The sequence below is a fragment of the Calliopsis andreniformis genome, chromosome 9, assembly GCF_051401765.1.
Source record: "Calliopsis andreniformis isolate RMS-2024a chromosome 9, iyCalAndr_principal, whole genome shotgun sequence".
Lineage (NCBI taxonomy): Eukaryota > Metazoa > Arthropoda > Insecta > Hymenoptera > Andrenidae > Calliopsis > Calliopsis andreniformis.
This window is the reverse complement of record NC_135070.1, coordinates 21,637,233-21,664,228: the sequence shown is the minus strand read 5'-3', so window position 1 is coordinate 21,664,228 and position 26,996 is coordinate 21,637,233. Positions and strand designations below refer to the sequence as shown.

At 41.2% G+C, this 26,996-nt stretch overlaps 2 protein-coding genes across 5 annotated transcripts in view; one reads left to right on the top strand and one right to left on the bottom strand.

Annotated features, from left to right (window-relative positions):
* Positions 1-4,687, top strand: part of LOC143182783 (zwei Ig domain protein zig-8) — a 48,714-nt gene extending 44,027 nt beyond the window's left edge. The window contains exon 8 of the mRNA XM_076384004.1: positions 4,546-4,687. Within this exon, the coding sequence (XP_076240119.1) occupies positions 4,546-4,682 (137 nt within the window). The 3' untranslated portion in view covers positions 4,683-4,687. The remainder of the gene's footprint in view (positions 1-4,545) is intronic.
* A 6,568-nt stretch (positions 4,688-11,255) lies between these two features.
* Positions 11,256-26,996, bottom strand: part of LOC143183674 (lachesin) — a 93,474-nt gene continuing 77,733 nt past the window's right edge. Inside the window, exons 4-9 of one of the 4 annotated variants that reach the window (XR_013002637.1) lie at positions 18,890-19,100; positions 16,850-16,909; positions 15,322-15,472; positions 14,789-14,937; positions 11,496-11,692; positions 11,256-11,394 (exon numbers count right to left, since the gene is read on the bottom strand). Coding sequence is in view for 2 of the 4 variants with exons in the window: in XM_076385337.1 (XP_076241452.1) it covers positions 11,373-11,394; positions 11,596-11,692; positions 14,789-14,937; positions 15,322-15,472; positions 16,850-16,909; positions 18,890-19,100 (690 nt within the window). In the remaining 2 variants the exon portion in view is untranslated. The remainder of the gene's footprint in view (positions 11,395-11,495; positions 11,693-14,788; positions 14,938-15,321; positions 15,473-16,849; positions 16,910-18,889; positions 19,101-26,996) is intronic. The other 3 variants (XM_076385337.1, XR_013002638.1, XM_076385338.1) reach the window with 3 other exon arrangements.

The window sequence follows — 26,996 nt, the reverse complement described above, 5'->3', positions numbered from 1 at the left end:
CCGCGGCATGTGATGAAGGTGAAATGAAGTGCAACAATTTACGCCTCTCCGTTCGCCATGTTGCAGAGTTATCGATCGCTCTGATAAATCAGAGTTTCGACAATTCGCCACACGGTTTTCCAAATTGGGAATTTACGCAAGTTTATGGGTACGATCGAGTAGTTGCTTCGAAAAGAATTACCGTTCGGCTGGAATTAAACGCGACCGTCAGAACGCTTCGACGTCGAGATGATTTTTACGAGCTAACGCGAACGCAAATATCCTCATAAATATTGCCATAAATACCCCGTAAATTGCGTTTTGCGATGAAACACTGTCCCAATTGTATGAACGAATAAATTGTAAAATCGAACGTTAGTAGCTAAGAAGAAGTTGCTAAACAAAGCAGTCGTGAAATTCTTTTTTTCCATATTTGAAAGGAATAAATGTGATTAAAGTTTTCAAAGCGACAAAGAAAAGTGAACAATGTTTCGTACGTGGCTGAAGACAGCGCAGTTACGTTATATGTACACACGCTGGGAAGAGTTCACTAGAACTATAAATCAGAAGTTTGGCGACGCGATCACCCATTCTGCAGATTGCGAGTTTACGCATTTTATCGTGACTGCGGACGCATTTTCATCGGGATGGGATTAAAGGCTGATGTCGAAGCGATTTTTATGAGCAACACGTCGACCTACATAGATCGCGTATCGTGTAAACATCAGCAACGAAATTGCTTCCAGTTGGCCAATCAACGCTGTAACGCGTACCTATATGTACCTACCTACATGGCAATGTCGGCCATCAGGTAAATCGATCGTCTTAAATAACGAATGGTTCAGTCGGTTTTATTAATCTATCATTGGTTCAGGAAAATCGACATCCTGTGATTAATTAATCGTGGCTATCCGTAAGGGATGCGGAGAAAAATGACTTTTGGTGACTTTCCGGCGAACATCGAGCAGTGAAAACGATTCGCGTCAATTTTTCACGTCGTTGTTACGATTCGTCGATAATCCGATTGGACAAGGAACGGTCCTATGGCAGAACGGTGCTGGATACCGGCGGATTTCTTTTACAAAGGGAAAAGCGGTATACGTATCCATTATGACCCGAGGTACACGCGAAAAATTAGCATTGACTAAATTCGTATCGATAGAGCTGAAGAGAAGAAACGTCATTTGGTGGATTGGACGACTGCGTCGCGAGATTTAACGACTTTTGAGGAAGCGAATGAGCAAGAAACTAGTTGAGTGCAGTGCCAGGCCGTGCCGCAAAATCGACTTTTTGCGCCAGCAGGACGGCTTGCTGTCTGAGCTAATTCTTATGCGATCGTAAATAACCTCGCGCATATATCAAAACTTACAGCGAGTTTCTATCCTCTTCGTTCCTCCAGTCGTTGTCGCCACCATCTCATGCAACAATCCTGCCTTATTCCTTCCTCACCCTTCTCGATCTACCCCTCTTCTCGTCTTCCATCTTTCGCCACCGCGGACTCTGTTCTCTTGCGCGGCGCGACTCGGCGCGGCTCGGCGCGGCTCGGCGCGGCTCGGCGCAGCGTTTGCCAACAAGTCGGAAACTCTCTCTCCTCCTGGTGACAGAACCTACCAGAAGCACTTCCAGTGACCAGATTAAAGATACAATTCCGTGAATCTATTAATTAAGGAAGTTAATTACGTCAGAATTCAATTTTCCTAATTGCACATCACCGGATTCTCTGCACTTCTCATCTCGAGTCTCATTCTCGATACCTCCGTACCGATTCCCTCGAAACCCGCTCGAATCTCTCGTCGAAATTCTTTCCCTTCACCGTCGTTACCCCTGTCCTTTCTTTCTTCTCGTGCCTTCGTTTCATTTCGTTATCTTGAATCAAACGCTCGCTCCTTTTTTTGCTCTCGAGTGCACTCGCTTTGACTTTTTAAGAATCTTCGGTGCCAGAGATGCCAAATTTCCGGGCTAATCTTCCGGAATACGTTTTTAAGCGCGCGAACTTTGGCTCTTTGAAGTTGTTTCAACGCAAAGATTTTAATATTTGGCCCGTATTCAGAGCGTGTTACGAAGAGCTGCGTTGCGTCGACAAGCTTTTACCGTGGTTTTGTTCGGATTACAAGTTTAATAGTTTACTCGAGGAAAAATTTGGCCTACACTTCGGCTTCCCAACTTGTCCGAACTAACGATGAAATCCGGAAATTCCACTTAAAACGTTGCTTTCGCTTTAACGGTAGACTCTTAGCCTACTGTACGAAAGAATTTTGATCACGGTATTGATCAATCAGTCTGTGTCGGATATGCGTTTCATTGACATTCTGCAATCTGTATATTGTAATGATCTTCTGGTTTTGCTACGCGAAATGAACGTTCGTTTCGAGAAGTTTACGGGTTATTGGTATAGATGTTACGAACCAATAGAACATTATTGTTGACCTTAATAAAGCTCTGACTCGGGAACGGTTTAAGCCCAACAGCAGTGGGCCTAACGAATCAGCCTTAAAAGCTTCGATGATCTGGTTCAGTGAGGTTGGCTGGCAGCCTTACTGGGTCACTGGTAGTGGTAATGGATCGTATAAATCAGCCATAAGTGGCCCGCTAAGCTAGCCTACCGAGCTAACCGAAGAACGGTAGATCAGTGCTGCTGCCGTCAGATACTACGAATTAAATATATAATGTCGTGATTAAAAAAAAATGATTAAGGTCAGCCGGAGCCATTTGTGGTAGCTAAACGACTACTCGGCAGAGATTTTTATACGCTATAAATTTCTACTTATTCCTTCTTTCTATGCGAAGTTTCGTGATAATGCCTTCTATTCCCCTTTTGACGTAACTATAATTCATAGTAGGTACTTATCACTTGTCAATTTATTAAACGATATACGATTGTGATCGAATAGGTGAACTATCTATAAATTCCAAGGGTTTGTAGATACTATTGCAGTTCATTCGCTCGTTCTTCGATCGTTTGTTCGTTTTTATTAAACAATCCAGTATCCACCGAACGTAAATCACCAACAGACCAAATAAAATAAATGAAGTCAACGATGAAAAACTCTTGTTCAGGTGACGTAGTAGTTGTTTTGCGAATTTTTTAATAATACAATAGCAAAGAGAGAGGAAGTGAATAGTGCAACTTCAATTCGCGCGGATATTTCGGCTCGAAAATTGAATAATATTGTAGGAAGTTTAGTTTGAGAGGGAGGAAATAAGAAAAAAGGAGGAGAAAGAAAAAGAGTTTGAATGAAATTGGAAGTCGTTTAAACGGTAGCCTGGGGAGTCGTTAAGCGCTAAATTCATTGGGAACTTTAGTATTGTGCCGTGCTTGTCTAGTGTATTCAGGAATATTTATGATCCAGAAGTCTCTAAACCAGAGGATGACATATCGTAGATTAAAATTGCACTATGCAGAAGAAAGCTGTAGTTTAGATGAATAATAAAAATATACAGACAAGAGTTATTTTAGTTTAGGAGCTCTTTTGGGTTTACTTCCACCAATCGCATTCACGAATATTCGAGGCTCTATCATGGAGATCATCGATTAATGCCAAGCAACGCCAACCGAAAATCCGTCGATACCCTGCCACTCTAATTAAACGCTCAATTGACCATGCCCTATCTCGGCAGCCAATTAACTACCCTTGATACCTGTCCTGGACAAAGGACAAGAGCGGATTGTGCCCTGATGTCCGAAATCCGTCGTGATCTTCTAGTCTAGTCCTTGCCACCCAGTAGAAACAGACTCCTCGAATACCGAGGAAATTCTGTAAACCGCAAGCGATAGGCTCCGATGCTTCGAACGTTCCATCGACCGTCAACCACATCTCGTTGCTAAAGATTCAGACTTCTTCACCCCTTCTCCAACTCCCTTCCCTCTCGCCTCTATTGTCTATGCGAACTTCACGCGTGCCATTTACGTATACAAGTCAGCGTTTCCTAACATTACGTTTAATTAAAAGGAGGCAGTCGTAACTACGCGATCGACGCAGCACGGCGCGACGTTTCGTAATTGAAAGTTTTAAAAGTACTACCGCGGGAAAGTTGTGCGTTTAATCGGCCTGAGAATATGAAAGCATAATTACCGGAGAAACTGGAAAATTTTCGCTGCAGACTAGTTGGGGATCGAACATAAAGTCAAACTGTCTGTTTCGAGAAAAAACCAGAAAGAGAAAGAATTTGAAAAGTAGCAAGAATCGCCTATTTTGGAAATAGGTTCTGGCAACGTGAAACAACTTGTAAGCGCAGTTCTGTTTTCAAGTAATTGTACTTGTCGCTTTTGGTCGAAGAACGGGGTATCTAAGTCTACGTTCAGTCGCACTAAACAGCACAGTAATTAATGAACACCTTTCCCTGCGTTCGCGACACAGAAAAACCTATGACCCGATAGTCTCTGGGAGACGTTGATTTACGAGTCGGTAGTCGAATTATTCTTTTGCAAGCACCAACGCTTCCTCTTTATGAAATCGTGGCAGCAGTTCGCAAGTACGCGTGTTCATAAATTGATGATTGTCCCCGCTACCCACCACGAGAAACACTGCACTCCGTGAAACTGAGAGAGTTTTATTTCTGTTTTAGGAGAACGTACGGAAGCCATGCAACGTGACGCCGGATACGTCTCTTCCGGATGTGACGTCAGCTACTGGCCCAGGCTTCTACTTCCGTTCTCGTGGTTTCTAATACTCGCACGAAACAGCCAAACTTTCCTGCAATAGCGTCACACCCCGACATAGTATTTCACGCGTGCTTCTCTCTTCTCTAGTTGTCACGGGAAGGAAAGTACCTACGAGTTCGACTAAGAACTGGTTAGACACTAAACTAGATACACACGAGTTGTCGATACTAAAATGAAGGTGAATTAGGTAAGATACCTGTTATACCCTTTCGTCACGGGCACAGATGAATGTAATCCGCGCAAACATTCTCCCACTTTGTGTTCAACATTGCATTCGATTTATTAGAATATTGATCTGTATATTTTTACGAGTAGGAAGTAAATATTAGATATTATTCACAGATGGTCTGCTTAAGAAAAGTGAACCACTGAGATTCAAAGAATTTGACATACCTTCTTCATTATATCTTTTCATTAAATAAGATTACAATTCATACGTATTTGTTATCGAATAAGTAGCTAAATGAAACGAATAACCAAGTTTTTACATTGTATGTAAACGTGAAATGACATACTTCTAAAAGTTTCCTTTTATGTGCCGGTCCAAAGAAACTCCATACAACATTACTAATGACTAGAATAACACTCGAATGGAGCAAATGGAATATAATTGAAAGACAATTCATTGGAAAAGTGGCAGCTACAAGCGTTGCTACGCCTTCGCCCCTAGGTCAGAGAATTTACTTTTTGCATAAATAATTGAGTAAGTGACCCATGATGCTGCGTTTGATCCCAATGCGTCGGAACGTCGGCGTCGACTTCAATCCGCTGCGCCGTTGCGATTCACGACGTTTCTTTGAAGGTTCCTCTTCAAGTCAATGGGATTAAAGTGGCGGAGCAGCGTCAAAGGATATGAAACTAATTTGATATCTTGTATCTTAGCCCCGTCGATGCGTCTTGCGCGCTCAGAAACGGCACTAATGAAATTTTTAATTCATAACTTGATTCGCGACATCGCAGAAATAAAGTCGTCCACGGTCTCGTATGAACGTTCTAGAGGTGTAAATAATTGAAGTGTAAATTAGAACGATCGGTGCCGGTTCTAGAGGTACCTATTTATTTAAAAAACCGATGACTATTAAAAGCAAGAGTCAGTGCACCATCTGTCAAGTATGGAATAGTATTTATTGCTGCAGTATTTCTTCAAATAGAATCTTCAATGCACTTTTTCAAATCAGAACGCGTTAATAATCGATTGAATTGCGTACAAGGATAATAGCGTCCTTTGATTAATTATTTAAAACAATATTGTAGTTTGTACGATATTTTTGAAATAAAATTATTGAAAGTACATGATTTGTCTTTCCTTTTCAACTAAGGGTAACTAGAAACTTGGAACAATTAATGATGCAGTAGTGGTACTTTAGCAATGAAACACTAAAGCTGGAATTTGTCGAGGTCAAACGAAAAGTTTGCAAACCGCCATACGCGAAGTAGATATAGTAGAAGATGAAATGGCATTCGGAAGGTAGGGAAAGAGCGGTTGAACCTGCATGACAAGGTTCCCAGCCGGAAACAGTCACCACCCCACTGCCACCAGCATTACGCGTTGCTACTTGAGCTGCAGTTACTAGCGGTCCTGTCCGAAGTTGAAAAATAATTCAGCACGCAGTAATGTCCTGAATATAAAATTCTCTAGAAAGCAGCCAATTTCGAGACGGAAAGGGGTGGATTGGGATGTCGGTGAAATTTCATTTATAAATTCTGAAAACTTTCAGTCGAATCCCGCATAAAATTGCTGCGACCTTCGACACGGAGAGGAAAACGTAGGTCGGGTCTTTGCAATTAATCGTGGGCGTACATTTTTTTTACCTTTAATTTTATTAATAATTGGCCGTAATTCGATAAATTTCTTTTTTCCTGATTAATTAATAATAAAGTAGACTGCGAAGGGGTTGAATAAGGGCCTGAATAAGGGCCTGTGTGATTTGAAAGAGAAAAGGGAGTAATGGAGAGTGAAAATTGGAAAACTACATTGTCCAGCCGCTCTGCACCCCTGGGACTCTCATTCGTTAGTGGCATGGTTGACCAGTAATAAATTTCGCCTACCTTTCACTTTCTCCTTTTTCATTTTTGCTCAAATTGAAAATCAACTGGATCGAACGAACGTGGCAAGAATATCGTGAAGTTCTGTGAAGGAAGTGGAAAAGCGACAATTAATTTTCATTGTGATTTGCTAGATTTTCCTACAGAAGTGTTTGTATTTTTGCTTTGTTGACGTGCAATTCAATTTCACTGCAACAAATAAACGATTCTATACGAATGGTCGGTTCTTCACGGGTTCTGTACACTCTCGAGTCCAATAGATCTATTCGTTCGCGTGAACAGTAGCAAAAATTGGGCCGATTTAGTGGTATCGTCCGTTGTGAAATTTCACCAACTACTGCGATTTCGATAAAAATTCAATTTACGAAAGTAATCTGGCGTGTTACGGTTGCAAGTTGATTTATGTAGGTGAAGAAATTTGTTGAAGTAACGTGATCGTTGAAACACTATCCGGACAATTGAAATAAAACATCGAATTTACCTAGGTAAAGTTCTTTCCCAGCAAATGTTAGAACGAAGGAAATTTTGTGAATTGCTTGACCAAAGTCGAAATACATGATATCCTTGGAAAAGAAAATATGGGTATAAGCCATCTTGAATCGGTGACTCGCGATTCAGTTTCGCTGTAACGAATCGCTTGATCCGAAACGGTTGCACTTCTGCTGCCCCCTTTCGCTCTTCCCACCGATCGCACGTGAAAAGCCGGAATTGCTCTTGGCTATCGAAAAACAATTAAAGCCGTAAAATATCGGCAAACAGGAGTGGATGGACGGTTGATATTTTATCAGTCGCAGCTTGCAATCGTTTTTGTAACCCTTTAGCACTGGCTTATACGCAATGACCAACGAGCTAGCACAGTTGACGCATTTGTTTCACACTTTTTTCCACTGAATTCAATTTGCACTTCTAAAATTATTACGATTATACGGAAAATGAATTCGAGATAAACAGTTGTTAATTACGCGTTGTTAAGGCTATCGCTAGCTGTGAGTATTCCACGGTGACTGACTGTGCCGTACGTCGGTTTTGGAAGTTGACATTTTTAATGGTACGTACGATAGATGAAATGCATTTTCGTTGCAATTGTGTATATAGGTTTTTCGAAGCGTGGCTAAATTCGTGAAGTAATGAACAATCGTCCACAGGAAACCGTCCATTTCCAATGGCAATGTTTCCCGCTGAACAGTTTGTTCTGTTGAACGTTTGGCGCGCAATCTCGAGAGATTAGCGACCGCAGAATCGGTCGAACGAATGTTGGGCAGGTTTGCCAACCGTGGAACTATTAAAAGACGACGGGTTGCATACGACTCTCGGCAATATATTTTCCCCGATCTGACCAGGCTAGATATGTAAAATTGATCCTCCCACTCGTGTCCAACAATTTCTCTGGTATTTTTTTTCATTCCCTCGTCTGCTGGCCAGTATGCACACGAGTGCGTTCTCTCCATCTCTCTGTACAGTTTTGCACGTGCAAATTGCTGGTGTACTGAACGAACCGCTGCGCGAACACGTACGAGCCGGCCTGCTCACTGTTCACCGATACAAATAAGATTCAAGTAAGAAATCCATTCATAGAATGAAAATGAATTGAAAATGAATTTCGAATCGATGAAATTTGAAGTAACAGACGCGAACTGTAGGAACACAGGCACCAGCTGTGGAAGGATAAAACCGACGAATGTGAGAAGGGAAACGGGCGGGAATGGTATCGAGAGGTAAAAAGAGTAGGATGAGACAGGGAGAAGAGGGTAGGTAAGCTCGAAGTATGTGACGCTCGTTCAGCGGCTGCTTCTCTTTTTCGTACGAGGCTGAATCGAACTAAGATGAGTTAGACAGAACCGTGTCGAATGATTGTATTGCATCCTGAAGTAGCTGAGAGTCTGCTGTCGGTGTTCAGGGTATGGATAATGCCGAGAGACACTTCTGCAGCGGTCGATTGTTTTTCGGCGACGAACGAAATTGATTACTCCGGTGTCTGGGGAAATATGACGTAATGGCGCTTTGTCGTAAGAGTATTATCCAGGTGGTTCTTTTTCTCGCGCCAAACGGAGGCTGGAGAGATTGAATCTGAAAATGTTCCGAGGAGAATTTGACATTTGCGAGATTAAGCGATACTTCTTGTGGTCGCGTTGTCGCTGACGATGATAAATCGATTGGTCGAATTTTTGGACCGGTGTGTTGTTGGAACTTTCCAGCCGAACCTCATCGATCTTCTTTTTAAATTCTGCCCACCGTTTCACAAATATTTATGGTATAATCGTCGATCGTCGTGCATGTAACAAAGTAAGTCCTGATTTAGTTTAAAAAGTAAAATAAAAACCATAGAGAGACACGAAAGGAACGAATTCGATGTCATTTTATATCATTATTACATTTATTGAAACAGTATTCACGTCGATGGATATCTTTACAGTTTAATACTCTGTACTCATCTTACTTCTTTCGTCGCTGTTTCATTCATACTGACGTTTCTCTATAACATGATACATTATCGATTATGAATTTTATGTACAATGCGATCTAGGTTTACCTATGAATGTGCAACATTCCAGACTTATGCGAATCGCGGATATCGATTATTTAATATTGTATAGAACTTTTTCTCGATATTTTCTTCTTTGATCATCGATTAAACACATGTTTCGTCCTGATATATTCAAATGTCGACGTAGTATTACAGGTATTTATATTACATCGAACCCAGGTCAACCAAACGTATCATCATTCCAATGGAACGGTACGCGAAGGATCGAGAAAAGTACGTATTTACGATAAAAGTCGCCGTAAGATACACCGATAACACATCCTTTATTTCAACATTGTGAAATTGATTAATGTCTGTTTCGAATCATCAAACTGTTCCAATATAACACGTTCAACGATCAAATAGGCCCGATCAATCCCGTTCCTTTTGCACTCGTATCGCACCTCATAATACCTATTTATTAATTTTGCTAACGTGCTCCGTCGTTTTAACTTGTAGTCGCTATTCTCACGCGTCAACTTCAAAATATTGTCCTTTCGCAACGACATAAATTACTGTATAAACTATACAAGAAGGAATAATACTGTAAACCTTCTTATCCACCTTCAAATCTTTCCTTCTTTGTTATAACGTAATACCATGACCGTGTTCTGGTAGTCTGTTTTACAATGTGAGTCCTAGCTTTCCCATCATACAACATTATAAAAAACCTATTTCGATCTAAAGTAAGACGCATCTTAACACGCTAGCCGTTATGATATCGTTTACCTGTTAACGATATACCGTAGTAAATCTATCTAATCAGTTACCATTATCGTATGCCTTTACGTTGCGATTAACTTTTAGGGAAAAAGTTTGTGGAAAAAGAAAAAAACGAATTTCACTAATTTTTTATCACCATTACTAGAAGTAGATACTTCGTCTAGTCGTTACAGCAAAAGTAGAATGATCAACTGTCTTTTTTCTTAGAAAAATCTGGATACAAGAATATGCTATAAAAGAAAAAGGCATGTAAACACGTAGTGTCGTCCCTTTAAGCGCGGTTGTGTAAGTCACTCGACAGACATTTTTCACGTCAGATTTATCCATGCACTCGTCGATATAATTAAAATTTGTTCAATTATATTGCTGGAATTATAACGAAACAGTTTGTACAAATGCATATCAAGTAATTGTTTACCAACGCGCTTAAATATATAGTTACATTATTTCTACTTATACACTGGCCCTATGCTTAAGTCGCGATTATACATAGAGCTCGTACTCCTTACAAAGTATCGAATGTGATTCTGTTTTGATTAGACGTCGAACGATAAGCCACGAATCTTTTGATTGAAAAAGCGACAAGGAAAGATACAATTTTCTACAAAAGAAAAGTACGAATTTAAAGGGCTACCTATTTCCCGATAGACAAATAGTTACATATCGATGAGCACTTACGTACCTATCTATCGTCGTTTCTAAAGTAAGTGAAAGTAATTGTAAAGCAATTTACTTTATACACAGGAAACTGTTTTCGTCGACTATTTCAGAATTCTAGTCACTTGATCACGACTAAAGGACGACCGACCAGTCGAATCTGAGCAAATTCCGAACAATCGAGACTAGTAGCACGCGAGAAACGTTAGCGTAAATCAACATCCACGATAAAAATGTCACTTTATTACGTAGTTGGGTTTGTCAAAGACAATCGAGAAGTAGAAGGTTTCTCGTTTCCCTCGTGTCAATTTTATTTACAAGTATTGCCCAGATCTCGCATAGTCCTCGAACATGTTCTGTACAAGCGAGGTCGTGACAACCTCTATTACTAATCGTTCGTTTTTTCCGAAACGGTATAAGGGTAAATATCAACTATTCGCATTGTGAATCGTTGAATACGATAGTCTCTGTTGGTATAATAGGGTCTCTGAATTCTGAGGCAACGTGACGATGAGATCGCTTGGCTCGTCGATTACGTCACACAGTCCTACAAGACTTCCACGCGCAAAGTTGAAACGTAGAGGAATCGCCAAGTAAGTGGCGTACGTCGATTGTTACGTCAGAAAAGAATAATTTCGATGAAATCGATAGAGTAACAGTACCTGGGTGTAAAGTGCTTTCGCGGGTGTACATATATACGCATACATACGCGCACACGCGACTCGATTCACTGCACTGTGTCCACAGAAGATCCTTTTTCTATTTGTATCACTGATGATTTCACGCTATGCGATCAACTGTACTGTAACGCGAATGAGATTGATTTAACATCATAGATCTGAAAGTGTGTGTATGTGTGTGTGTGTGTGTGCGTGCGTGCGTGGACAAAAGAGAACGCGTTACCTTTGCGGACGCGTTTTGTTCCATCGACTCTGGGTTTAACTCGTAAAATGTTCGATCCCATGGTTTTCAAGTCGCACTGTTTCACAATGTGACTGCTCACCTTAGCAGGTTCGCGACTAGCAAAGTTACAGTCGCCAACAGGATGGTGGGCGTCACGCCGCAACTTCCACCGTGTTGCATAGCCGCAGGATGTTCGCCTGAAACAGAAAAAGTCTCGTTCTATTTTTCTCCGTTCCCCATTTCCGCCTACTCGCCGTCACGTCGCTAAATGCATTTCAGAATTAACGTCAGTCCGCGCACGCGGGAAAAATATGCTAACTCAGTTTGTGTTTCCAAGACAAGTGATTTTAGCTGTTGTAGCAGAAGACGTGTTTGGATTCGGCGAAAATCTTCTGCGAAAGTCTACGTCGAAATATTACACGAAATACTTACTGCAAACTCTACGTCGATCGAAGATATATTTGTCGCGTAAATATCTTGATGAGTATTGCGAAGACGACAATGATTAACAAGAGGGAAAATGTGATGAAGCGTGGAGGGACGGAACGTACGATGCGTATAGAAACAGCGAAGTAGCGTTAATCAGGGACTATCCCCGAGGCGGAGGCCTATATCCAGACAAATAACGGTTAACTGTGCATGCATCGTCCACCGGTAATAAAGATAATCAGAGTGTCGGTGTAACCGCGGTTAGACGAGTCGCGCAGAGGTGCGATTTACGAGCGAGTCGAAAATCTCGTTCAGTGGGCCGATGGAGGAGCAAAGTGGTCGGCATGGCGCGTAAGTGCATACGATGACGCTCACTCAACCGAGGCCGTTTCGTCGAAAAACGACGCCCTTCGTTGTCGACGTGCTTGCACGCTCGCCTCGAACCCCGTAATTGCGTTAATACGCACACAGCGTGCGATCGAATGGATAATCCGACGTTGCGTACGGACCGATCGCGAAATAATTGAAATTTGCGGTCAATTTTCCAGAGTAATCAGCCGTGTTTGAAATAACGTCAATAGCCTGGTTGAACTGGACTGGCCTGGCCTGGCCTGGTCTGGTCTGGCCTGGCCTGACCTGGCTTGGCTTGGCTTGGCTTGGCTTGGCTTGGCTTCGCCTGCCCTGACCGATTGTAAATTAATTATGCAGACGAACTGCGCTGCATTAATTTTCATCCGGTACACGGATGCGGTAGTGCGTTTTCCGCGTCCCGGATCGACGCGTCCGATTCCGTGGCGAGTTTAGGGACCGACCGACGTGTTTCGCGGATTTTAACGCGCATGATCGATATTGCTATCGTTCCTTTACCAACCATGCGGCCACACTAACGGGACAGCTCGAAAGTCTACTCGATCGAAGTCCGTTAATGGAATCGCGATCGCTAATCTTCGCGCCATAATCCGTGGCATGTTGATTAGTAGTTCATTGTTGACCAACGATCGAATGCTAGTGACCCTATGGTACGGTTCAATGCTTGATTTTAGCGATGCAAGCGGATCAATTTGGTCACGCATACGTCCTCCCTTTAAAATACCTTTTGCTGCTCGAATTAACGTGTACCTGCGTTAAAGATCCTTCAATCGGTTATGAATTAGACCAGAAATTCTTTTCACTTTTTACCCTGTCTTATACATATATAGATTATAGGAATTGTAGTTTTTGTCACGCAATGTATTTTGCTTGAAGAAAATTAGCAAGATTAATTCAGCTTCATTGGTAGCTGTTGCAAATTGTTCCATCGTTGAAGGAACAAGACTCCCATCATTGGAATTACAGCGTTTCCAAGCGAGTAAGTCGTCGACTAATAGGGCTGACGTGCTTTAACGTGACTTCCTAGAAGAATGCGTGCACGTGAGTCTAACAGTGATTGACAGACTGAATTGCGCCGAACTCACCGAGCAAGATATTGCAAGCGTTATCGCGAGTGTTGCCACGGCTGACGATAGATCAAAACCAAGCGTATGCGTGAAGGGTCGAGTACTTGCCGTGGCAGCCCCAACGCACTAACCTGTCAAACTTTACGACGAGGGATTTCGATACTTGATGAATGAACGCGTCATCCTTTTTCCTTGTTCTCGTTTTAGAAGTCTCGTTTCTCTATGTGCCATCGAAGTTACGTCTCACGACAGGAGGAGGGGGCAGCTATTGTTAGGGAATTTGTCGAACAATCGTACCGTAAAGGGCCGACGATGGATTTCTTTCCAACTGAAAAGGCATTAATACATACGTCCTTTGATTTTCAAAGCTTCAAAACAGGACGACAAATGCAAACGCAATATGACATTGATGAACGAGATATCACACAAACTTTCCATTCTTCATTCACGGGATATGAAATTTTGTAAAATTATCAGATCGAATTTTGCAATCTATTCTTTTGTAGGAAAGACGAACCTAATAGTAGATATACCTAACTACATACCATACTGCTAATGTACATATAAGATGCCCTGCATGCATCAAATCGACAAGAGGAAATTTCGTGTGAAAGCGATTGCAATGTAGTCGACAGGACGCTTATTGATTTTTCCGTGCACGATTCCTCGTTTTAGGTGCATTTGCGGGCAACGTTTGTGCAAGGGTACATGTGCGTGACATAGACCTAGTGAAACGATAAATCGGTTCATCCGTATCGGGAGAAAAGAGAAACTCCCTCAAAAGTTTTACGTAACGAGGCTATATCGGAAATGTAAAATAGCCTTTATTCTGAACTATAGACTGGTAAATTGCACTTCATTGCAGCTTTCATCCTATTTTAGGTAATGTGAAATTTCAGATTTGTTCAATTGAAAAACTCAATCCGAATCCCTTATGTTATTAATCCTTTGAGACCGGGTTTATTGTTCGAACATCGAAATCGGAAAACTGCATATGCCGTTCTTATTTAATAAATAATAAAATCAAATGAAATTTTTACACAACTAATTATTTCACTTGTATAATATAAGTAATAATGCAAGTAACTGAAATAGGTGAACAAGTGTTAGGTAACGTGATTTCAGCTTTGGTAAGACAGTAAAGTGAAATGAAACTGTAAGTGAAGCCTGCGTTGATCTTTTAAGAAGCTGTTCGAGAAAGAAAAGGGTTATCTGAAAGTTTCCCTAAACAAGTTCAGCGTTGTTACAAGAAGAGTGTGGATCAATATTAAGAAGCTAGTGTGTGACGGCGCAGCTACGTTTGGGCGCAAGACTGATCATTGCCGGAGCCTAGAAAAAATGGCATTAACAACCCTGATATGTAATGAAAGAAGTAGGAAAAGAAGGCGCGAGGTTGAAGAAGAATTTGAAAATATAGAGGGCTCTTACCATTCAGCACGTGGACCATTACGCTGGCTGGATTTGCGTTGCTAGGTATGCAGGTGTAATTTCCGCTGTCGGTCAATCTGGCTTGTGTCACTAGGAGTCTACTCGTCGTGCCGCTTTCTGTCTTCTCAGTCTCCAAGGAAACTCCGCCCCTGTGGCGAACGCTGAATTATCAAAGATACTTTGCTACTATTCACGGTGCGCGTTATATTACTTTCTTAGTAGTTTCTGAACTCTGACGTATTTAACGCGTGCTATCACTCCTCTTTCCTTTTAACAAGAATATTTATCTGCCTGTCTTCTCTATCATTTCTCAACTAATAGCTACAAAGAACCTGCCGTGTAAGTTAGCCCAACGGGTCGGACATTTTCGATAGGTTGTCGAAAATACGTTCGATGCACCCTCTATAAGGTGTACGGCAATAACCGTAACGAAGGCAATCGAACGGAAGGGAACGCGAAAGGATGAGTAAGAACGAAATGCGCGATGAAACGTTGCGTAGTGAATTCGAGAACTTGATTCTCGTGGCTTGTACCTGGGACTGTCGAAATCCACTACGGCTCCACCATGATGCCATGAAACGCTGCTGGGCGGTGTACTTTGCACGTTAACTGTACACGTGAGGCTTATCGTGCTGCCTTTCTTCACGTACACGTCTTCTGAACCCAGAATTTTTGCTTGAGCGGCTGCAACAGACATTGAAAATCGCCGCTTAAATATATCCCATTATCGATACGATTTCAGATCCGTATGTATCAACGGAAAGATGTAGCTGCTACTGTTTTATGAATTTTACAGATTCCTTTAAACAAGCAACATTACTAAATGTCATCCAAGCGTCTCTATGCACGTCACAAGTTAACGTGCATGTGCCCATTACAAACAGAATTTTCTTTCACTCAATAAATAATAAATATGCTATTTATCAACATCGATAACCGGACTATGGACTTTATTTTCGTAAAACTCTATCGAAACAAGAAATGAAATCCTGATTGACAATAGCAAGAAAATAGCAATGGGACACGATGCGTTATGAATGCTGGATTTTGTAAGATACTTTTCGACAAATTTAGGTAAATCAACTGAAATTCGGCGTGTGCCATACTATATGCAAATGCTAGGGCTAGGAGTACGCGAACTTCTCGTGGCTTTGATCGTGACTAACATTCTAAATGAATGTCGCTGAAGTTTTAATGAAACTTTCAAACTATATTGGACGAAAATGACAAATAGAAAGATGTCCGTTTAGGCTGATGTTATTACCGTGAATAGATTAATTGCGAAGAAAGTAAGAAATGTGATAAACAAAATTCATTAAAAAAATGCTTTATTGGTATTGTTATTTGTGTATGTTATCAACGAGCCATTTACGCTCAAGTATCGTGCAATGCTGTTAGCTCATTGCATTCTTTCAATTCGAAAATAAAAACTGTAGATCTGTGTACGAATGATGCAGAACTGCCTATATATTCGAATCGATCATTACATGTATTTGCCAAGTTGAAATGCACAAACGATTTTTGTAGATTGCAATAGTGAAGATTTAGTCGAGAGCAGATTGAATCCGTATACGTAAGCAGCTGTTGTACAATAATAATTATTACGCGATAATGAACTGGTGACACATAATTATAAAATCTGGATCATGGAATAACATAACGTTTGCGTTGTGAGAAGGTGACAACGATCAACGAAACATGTGTCTTACCACTGAAGTCAGCTCGACCTGCTCTCGTAAAACAAAACCATTCGAGGTCACATTAATTAACGCTAAACGAGAAGAACGTGCCATGCACTGATAGAGCACGTACCGACACACTCAGAATACGTACAAAAACCCACACATTTATAGGCATACACGCGCGCATGCTAGCCAGCAACATTCAAACGCAGGTGAAGAGATGAAGAGAGAGAGAGAGAGAGAGAGAGAGAGAGAGAGAGAGAGAGAGAGAGAGAGAGAGAGAGAGAAATAGGCAATGATGCGCACACTGGTTGCAATGAAACGTCTAGCAGCGAGTTCAACAGCTTGGAAAAGGAGTCTGTTCTTGCGTGATTCTAACCTGAGTTGAACGTCCGGTGAATGGCGTTCGGTGTGGTGGTGGCGGGGACAGGGGCACTTTCTGGAAAGGGAGGACAGAAAAGATATCGAGTTAATCGATTTCGTCGAGAGATCTACTGTTTCGTGGGTAGCCCCGGGATTGAACTGCCACGAAAAGCAGCATGATATGGGTTACGTGCGATACCCTCTCAATATACATACCTACGTATGTAAGTATATGTATGTGCAGTGCATTGCTGTTCATTCACGATATTCGTAGCCTCTTTCTTCCTCGATATCTCGTGCGCTCCGTTTGTCTTTCTATCGTGATAACATTACCGCGGCTCTTTCCGTAGACACAGGCCTACTTATTGTAAGTAGGCTATCCATAGAATGTCAATTTTAGATACTCAATATTTTTGAAGATATGTTACTAAGCTACTTCATTCGAATTGTCTATAAATTGTGATCTAGAAATCTACAAAAGTGCTTGCACGTAGCAAAATAAGACGAGAATTGAAAATGAGGAAATCATGTTTGAGACTTGTTTATCGAGTTAATTTAACGAGTTAATTGTTAAAGATACATCTAAGACGCGTGAGAGGCGTGTCTGACTTGTGCGCACTTATTCTACTGCCGGTCTATATTAGCCACGTTAGACAATTTCATGCGAATCTTATGTATATTCAATAATTAATACTTCGCTAACGAAGGCTCAAACGTAATTTCGTCACTCTTGATTTACACCTTACTTTAGCATGTAGAATCACTCCTTAAGATTTTTTACCCTATTTATTAACAAAGTGATACCATAGTAAACGATGATAGTTCGATATTTAACAAAGATATATTATTTTCGCAACGTATAGGTACCTACTTTATCGTATACACGTAACTTAATCTTGGATCATTTTGGTTCCCATCGGCTGAAAATATCGATTTCAGCCAACTGACGAGCAATTACTGTTACGCGCGTTAGTACGCTGGTTCGTGATAGAGACAGGTACATGCAGAGGCTACGAACATAATTAATGAACAGCAGTGTTCGTACCCGCGGATGGCTCAAGATCTCGTGAATCAAGGAAATAGTTTGCGAACAACGTTCAAAGAAGCTTCTCGGATCGTAAACAGACGACTGATCACTCGAGGGCCCGTGTATCCTAACTTCTCGAGCATTTATCGATGCTGAAGATGAAAAGTAGTTTGAATAGACGTCCGTGTATTGAAATTACGATCAAATTTTTCATTAAAAATACCAAACAGCATTGCAGTTACATTCTACCGATACACGATATGACGATATTTGATAATTTAGGAAGACTTTTAACTGACGTTGTACCTCTAATGTAATCTGAAATGTTACCGTACACTCGACGTTGACAGCACAATTTGTTAGATGAATTAATTGCACGATAGAAATACCAGGGAACGAAATGAACAGATATGCAAGCACGTTATCGAACGTTTCCTTCGACAGATAAGATGCTACAGAACTAAAGAAAGAGATCGACCTCTTAAAAATGTTTTTTTGTATTTCACGGTGACAGGCATGCAAGCGGAAAGCAAATCAGTCCTTGAACTCAGTACGAGATACTCCATCTTAATTTCATTTTCATCATTTTAGAATTTCAGTTGCACTATTTCATTTTTTATGCAGAAACACTAACAGATACAATTAATGTCGCGACATGAAACATCTCGTCCTGAAGGATTCTTTTTTTCATGCCAGTGCGTAATCAAAATACTGGAAGTGTCTGACCTGATTGATCAGGCGGTAGACACGAATGTAAGCCTTGGTAACTATTTCTCATTTGACTTCGTTATGCAAGATATTTACAGAAGTACAGAGGTTTTGTAAACTTGTTGCTATTAACCCTTTCGTAATCAGTCAATCAAAATTCGCTTGAATTTGTAAATTTGACAAAAGAGTTGTAAACATAGGAAGACAAATAAATACACGATATGATCTTGACACTGATGTTTTTCAATTTCCTCGTTTTCCTCTGTATTAGTCACGAGAGGGTTAATCGTTATGATAATAGCCACAAAATTGCAGTTGTACCTTCGACCCTTAAAACGAAGGCTAAATTCATTTTGGGCTCGGTGTTAACCTGGCATTCGTAAACCCCGGCATCACGTTTTTGAACGTAATCGATCTTCAACGTCCATTCGTCGGTAGCTTCTGGATGTTTTACAGAAAATCTTCCATCTCCTGTGTAAGCATAGATGGACGAAGTGAGTATGTGTAAATCCCTTTTACGCATCCAGGATACCTGAAATCAAAATGACCACTTCTTAACATAGTCCAAGGGGATCCTAATAAATTTATGTATTATCTTTAATGTTCGAAATTAGTAGCTTGCCCATAACGGTATATTTGCGAGAATATTACTTAAACGATTGCAACGAAACATTGTTGGACCTGAACATACGTCTGTTAAATCTACTAACGGTGATGTAATAAAATTGCTATTGATATATTTGATGTAATAGAGACAGATATAATATTCGAATAGCCACGTATGAAATTTTATACATAGGTACTTTAGTACAACGTTAACGCCTATGTAATTACATATGCATCAAAGCACAAACGGAAATCATTAAATCGTATCATATATCATATTTATCAACACCTTCAAATAAAATTCGAAGTAACCCTGTATACTCTTTCGCATCGTTTTTTTTCTCCTTTTTCTTCTTCATTCTTTTAATAATACGGCAAGAGAATAGCGAAGAATTATAAAAAAAGTTTCTAAAGCGTCTCTCCCCTATCAGACTATCGACGTTTATGGCGATCGTTAAACGTCTTGGTGCTAGCTGAACAATTACAGAAGTACGTGCTGTCCGCCGGCTGTTTCCGCACCAAAAGTCATTCCCATGAATCCCTTTTCCAACCCTTGCGTTTATGGGTGTCGGCTCTTCTAACCCCAGCAATGGGGGATCGTTAAACGTATGTTCCCCTGGAAGAAGATCTTCTCACCCTCGTTAATTATTCCCGACTGCATCCTTCCGCAACCTAGGAGGGGATAAAGGTAGGCACAGTACGGAGGGAAGTGCAATCCTTCTCGACAGGGGGGAATACGTTGAAGCTGTGGATCCTGACGTTAGACGTTTCATATGGACGTGTTGTTTTATCTTACGGTGACGCACGTTCATTCAAACTGCAGACATGTTTCACGTAAATGAATCGAAAAAGAAACTGAATTTTTTCAGAATAGCCCAGTTATCATTTCACGCTTATTACATCTAGTGGTCGAGCAGCTCTGCCGAGAAAAATGAAATATCTTTTAGCTTTTATGGTCGGCCCCATGGGGTCAAATTTCTTCGTAACTTCTCTACGGACATTTGATAGTTTTCCAGTTAAATCTGGATATCGAGATTAGGGGAGCAAGACTGTTCCATGCTCGATGTGCTATCTCGGAATTTCGCCTCTCTTAAAGTAGAACGAGGCGTTTTAATTACGAAAATATTTTTCGAGGATGTGGTGACGATATAAAAGCGGCTCTTAATAAACACAAGTTTTGTTCAGATTCTGTATGAAACATAGTGCCAACTGCAGGTAAATAAAGTTGTTCCCCTAAAGTTGCATACACGCTAGGACATACGAGTATGTATATTGTAGGACAAGTTTCGCAACAGCTCACTCGACGGCTGTACGGTGGGCAGTACTCTATTCCAAAAAGAGACGTTTACACCGAGAAACAGGAGATTTCAATCTGGCTTGTTGAAATTCTTCAGCAATAGTAGCGTTTTTCCTGTGAAATTTTCGGACAAAAAAATAGTGAGCGGAGAGAACGAAACAAAAGGTCAGAGCATCAGGCTTAAAACATCCTCGAGTACAATTTGTCGCATGATAAGCAGTGTAAGGAAAGCTTCAATGGCTTTGGCTTTTCGGAACTACCAACGTCTGCCATTTTCTGCTTAGGTCAACTCCAAAGCGACTTGGAACGACAGCTCTTTGTACGGCTACGTATACCTTCCTTCGCGTGATCTCCATTTCCTATTAATCCGACAGCACCGTTCGCTAGGATTTTCCAGAGGTTACCGAAGTAGACGGCAACAGAGGGAAGCGAGGGTGAAGAAAGCTCGAAATCGGATAACGTATACGTAGGAATTTAACCAAAAAAGAAATAGATCGCGTTGGAAAAGAGCAAAGAAATATGGGAAAGAAGAACCGAACGAATGAGGGGCAAAGGAAATTCTTCACGGGGGCATATTCTTTTCCTACGCCATCACCCGTTTCACCCATCAAAAGCCTCAAAGTAGGTAGGTGAGGGCATTCTTTCTCGATTCCGTGCGTAACGTTGTAGGAGACACGACATCTTGGATGCTTCGTGCGGAGGCTATACCTTCGAGAAATTGAAAATTTGTTTGTGCAACAGGGAACGATGATTTTCTTATCTATTCACGGTCATTTCTGTGAGATAAAAGGTTTCATATACGCCAATGTCGACAAAACTGCTGGGGGAGAGAAGCTGGGAGAGAAGCTGCGAGTGAAAACGAATGTAGACGTTCGTCTGACGTGAGATAAATCGGATTTTGAACCCGATAGACAGGTCCATATAGTATACGTACATCTCTACTTGCATTTATGCACGTATTGTGGTGCTTCCAGGTTTCTTAGTTCATTTTTATCAGAGCTTTCACGAAGTTCATAGGAACGACGGATCGTTTTGCGTCACTTTCATTTCGTACACTTTGGCACAGCCGCTTAATAAACGTTAACTAATACGAGAGACGAGAGTATGAAAGGTTAGTACAGATTCATTAATCATTTTAGTCCATTCGAGCATTATTTGTGAAAAATAGTAGACATTTTTAGAAATACAATCGATCTTTCGAATCCTCGTGGGTGAATTGAGAAAATTCTTCTCAGTGTTGAATTGCAAATTATTCATGACACTGAGAATGTCAATCATCGCAACTCTGATGATCATTTTATCGGAGGTTAGTTGGCGTAGGCTCGATAGGAATTAGAGATACCAATTAGCAGGTGGTATCAATTTAATGGCTTCCCTCCCCTTTCTCTTCACTACCGTTCGTCATCGTCGTTTCTGTGACGAGCTGCGTTCGATGCGGACGTTGGTCGTTGATTATCGCTGTCGTCGTTATCGTTGTCATTACTTGAATATCCCATCGGTCCTAATTTCTCTTCCCCTCTTACGTTTCTGTTTGTTCGCCATCTCTGGCACACGCCTCCTCGATTGCCAGGTTGTTCATTACACGTCCCTGTTATTCCGCCAATGGCGAAATAGGAGCCCAGCATTTATAACACATGATACATCATGAGGTAATACATTGGCAGGATTTCAGTCTCGAAAAGTTGACCGTATAGCAAAGTGAGCGATAACGTGGTAGTGAGCTTTCACAAAAATTCTACAAACAACTGTAGGTAGTTAGTTTTTTCAAGTGTAACGTTACATTGCGTCCTTCGTAATAAGTTTTTGAAGAAAGTCGATGCTACTCGGAACGATGAAATTTCTGAGTTCTTTAACCTGATTTATTCCGAAAAACAGAAGAGTGGTACCTACATCTCGAAGAATCGTGAAACTCTAATGAAATAATAGCAACTGCAGGGACCCCGACGAAATTGTGCTCTTCGCGCCCCCAACGAGATGAAACGAGACTAATGCCTGGTAATTGGACGAGCTTCAGGAGTGCCAACCCGAAGCGTTCTCGGTAGGATAGTTAGGCATGGCACAGGTCCAAATTTCGTGTAACTTCGCACACGAGGATGAGGAAGAGGGCCCAGATAGAAAGAAAAAGGGAAAAAGACTAAAAGTAGAACGCCAAGAAGGAAAGAACTGTCTTAAAGCAATGTTGTTTCTTTAACGAACTTATGCACGTCTTCTGCGTGAATCCCTGCTCATCGGTGTCGCATTGGTAATCGACAGAGGATATTCGGGAAAAACAGAAATAATAATGTTTATGGCACGAAAAAGAAGTTAGGAAAGACGAGATTAGAAAAAGGAAGATGCATTAAAGAAAAGAAATTGCTGGCAGAGACGGATCTGAATCGATGGGCTAATTAGTATTGGAGCTCTGCAGTTTCTTCGCACCCTAACGCGCAGACTACATTCTCTGAGCTTCTGGTTTGGTTGGAAGATACTGCGAGGGGTGCCTTGGGGATAGTTCCCGTTAATGAGCCTCTGGTAACGACGTCTTTTTCCTTCGGTCTCATATATCCAACAGAGACCTCCCTCTAACCTGCTTCAGAGCATTCTCTCATCTTTACCAGCCCTATACCCTCTCTGCTGTACTGGATCAACTTTCACACCCGTCGTTGTTTAACTATTCTGAGAGTCGGCTAAATATTTGGGGTTCACCGCGTTCGACGTACATTGCCTTCGGGGAAGACGAAGCTTCGATGAAATAATGCTGTTCTCAAACTTCGAGATTCTACGTGGAACATATTGTATGGTTGTTAGTAGTTTGCATACAAGATATAGCCTCGAGATTCTAGGATTTTTTACAGAAATTTTCTAAGCCGTTATTATTTCTAAGCATCTATGCTTCGCGAAGTCGATATTATTAGCATATGCTAGACGGAAGTTGGGTTAAGTAATGCTGGTCTGAGTTAGGTCTGCGTTGGAAGAAAGTGGCGGGAGTACGAAGAAGCTGGCAGAAGGTGAGAGAGTAAAAAGGTTTGGCTTCGTTCGCTCGTCAATATTGAAAATTAGAAATTCGGAGCGAGCAGCTGGTCTCCACGTACGCGTACGTGTTCGTGTTCACGGCTAAATGTGTAGGTGACATGTGTAGGTGCATTTTGCTCGGTGACAGACCCGTACATGAATAGGTGGCAGGGTGGACGCGTAACCTCGATCGTTGCTTGTGGATGCAGCCTACGAAAACACTCTCTGATCGTGCACCGATCGTCCATGCTCTTGACGCGCATAAATCAAACAATATCGATCACGTGTTTACTTTACCGTCTCGCAACAGCTAGCATTACTGTGTCGATAGGAAGCAATATATCGGCCGAAGCGTTTCTACATGCTCGTAGCTTTGGAAACTTTTAAACATTCGGACTTGGTTCAGTATACTCTCTAGCGGTACGGAATGTCAATGGTTTCAACCTTCCAGATTTACCATCTAATGTAATTTCAAGCAAAATTTTCATTTCTAGAGATGCTGGTGGGTTTGAATTTTTGGGAAGTCTCTATACATAGTATATGTATATTGTATACATATATGTATATAATCGTCGATTCAAAAGAACATGTGAAAACGATAAATCGAATGAAACGATATACGTGCGATAGGTGTGATTTAGTATCGATACACAAAGTACCGGCGTATTTTTTCTGCGTGGTCGTTGAATTTTTCAAGTTGTTTTTTTCTTGCTTTTTGGAGGGGAAACGATTCAACGTCTGTTTGGCTGTATAGAGTCCACACTCATTTGTTCCAGCAGACCAGTGGGATATGCATTCGTCAAACGAACACGTGTTATTATCCTGTAAAGCTCACTTTTATGGATGCGCTTTTATCAACAGGAGGTACCGATAGACATATGTTCCCCTATCTATATCACAGACCGGCCTAAAATTAATGGTTGATTCAACCGAGAAACAAGCTACCACCATTGCTAGTATAGGCGTACGGTTTAATCGACAGTCCTACGTTCAATTGACCGATGCGATCGAGCTGAATGTAAATACAAAGGAAAACATTGTACGCTATGATTCGACACTCTCGCATTTCTTTACGATGCTTTTTCTTCCGAGAAACATGTAACTCAATTTCGCTTTAATATTTCTTAATAATTTCATTTCATGTTACGCAAATTATTCCATATGCGTGGTATAACATTAATTAATTTGCTTTCAGGGTGGTCTCTTTTGAAAGCGCGTTCGTTGAACATCTTGCTATGCATTTATCTGTTTGTGTCGCTTTTGTTGGCGATAAAAGGAATCATGTGCATTATTCGACGCCAAAGAGAAGCTTCCAGAACGATTACCTACGAAAGTTGAATAGCTGATAGGTGCAATGAAGAAAAGCCGAGGAAACGTTACTCTTCGTCTTGAATGAGAAGTCGCCTCGTTTCATCTCGCAATGCTGAATTCATGTAAGACCGAGCGGTAACTGTACACCATAGATTTATTCTGATTTCTGGGGACGGATTTCGCGTCGTTTCTAACTATGTATTTCATTACGTAAAGTTACGAATTTTCTCACATTCGGACAGAGACTTCAGAGACGAACTCCTATCTATAATTCTTTTTTACTCGTGGATGTAGCACGTAAGTAAAATTCAAACAAAACTTTCGAAATCTTTGAAACTCATTTAGTGATTATACAGAGTGCCCGTCACGTGTCAACAATTTTTAAGGACGATTCTACATGTGAAAAATGGTGCCTGTTAAATGTATATAAAATTCGCGTGAAATATGTTTAGCTTGGAATTTATTCTACTACCCGCTTCTATTAGCCAGGTCAGACACATTTTACGAGTATTTTAGGCGTTTCCTCAACAATGAATAACTTGAAAACGAAGCATGGAACTCAATTTCGTCTATCTTCATTTTCGTCTTATTTCAGCACGTCGAATCAGCCTAAGTTTCTTAGGCAAAAAGTTGCAGCGAAATCTCGTGTCGATTGTGGGACAGCAAAGTAATTTCAGAGACAGTAAGGTTGACGCTTACGCAAGCTTTAGCTGTCAGATCGAAAGGGTGGCATCAGAGGTCCCACGTTCCACCTTTCAGATAGCAGAGTCGGCAATCCGCCACCTTGTCGGCTTTCATCAAAGTCGCTCCTTTCCGCGAAAGGAAAAGTTAAATTTGCATTCGTAACGCCGGCACGCCACGTCGCCTGAACAGAACCATGTTCTTTTCTATCCTTATCTCGCCACCGTTCCTCGTTTCCTTTCTCTGCTCACTCCTGACTGTTTCACCTCCTCTTACCCATGATCGTGATGTGTTCTTCGACGACGTTCCTTACCGTATCGTCCTTGAATTCAGATTTATTCACGATGCACAAGCGATATAAATTTATAACGTCGAAACCTGGGTTGGAATAGAAATTCACCACTGGCCGAGCGTCTTCTTTCCACGCGGCTTGCTTCTTCGTAGAATACCCTTCTTCTTCGATGTATCCTACGATTTATTTGCGACGCTGTGCTCTGAGCGTTTCAATTGTTCAATTCTTCCAAAGACAGTTCATTCCTAAGTTTCGGCGCTAACGTATAAGAACACGAAAGTATCAGTTTCATTTAAAGTAAGTCAAAGTCTAGGAATTCAGGTTGCATGAAGTTATTCGAGCTACACTCAGTTAATGCTTTTTACTTTTTCGTTTGTATTTATGGATGCTTTAACGTTAAAAGAAGTTACGGGTTTCGTCATATGAATCTGAACGGCATCATAGGCATGAATATATTCCGATATATGTAGGATATATGGGAACTTTTGCCTTCATGCTGATATTGACTTGACTATAAATTTATTCACTTGGAAGCCTGTTGCTAGTTGCTACCTTCCAGATATTTCAAATGGATTCTAGATTTAAGCTTCGTTATTCATTCGTAATCGATTCGTTATCGAGTAGATATGTCTATGCGTAGTTACCAATACTTAGCTACTATACGCTTCGATATTGACGATCATCGCCAAAATTAATTATATTTTGTCAATCTGGTAGTCGCATAAAGATCGAATGTCCGGCATGGATATTTAATGCGACAACGACAACCTGTCGACAGTGGTGAAATGAAACTATTCCCATAAGTGGAACGGACATTTACACGCGTTTGTTTAACGTAATTAATGACCGCATTGTTCGCGCAAAATAAACTACGGCGAGGCGTCGAAAACAGGACAACCAGGAGCATTCAAAGAGATCGGTTTATTTCATTAATCGTGAATTTCACGTGGCGCGGAACAGCAAGTGGAAGTGCACTGGTCCGCGTATATGTGCAGGCTAAACCGAATCGACTAAATCGAATTTGCCTTCGACATTCGCCTTTAATAACGTAACCGGGGACTTTTTTTTGGCTCGCAATCGTTACCGTCTGCAGTCGGCCGCGTGACGGAAATACGCGTGCACGTGACTGAATTTATTTATTCTAACGAAGATTACGCGGGCCTCGCGCGCGACCGACGTGATTGATCGCGCAACTTTATGCCAGTTTATTTTTCCCCCTTTTTTGTCTCTTTTCTCCTTATTTTTACTGA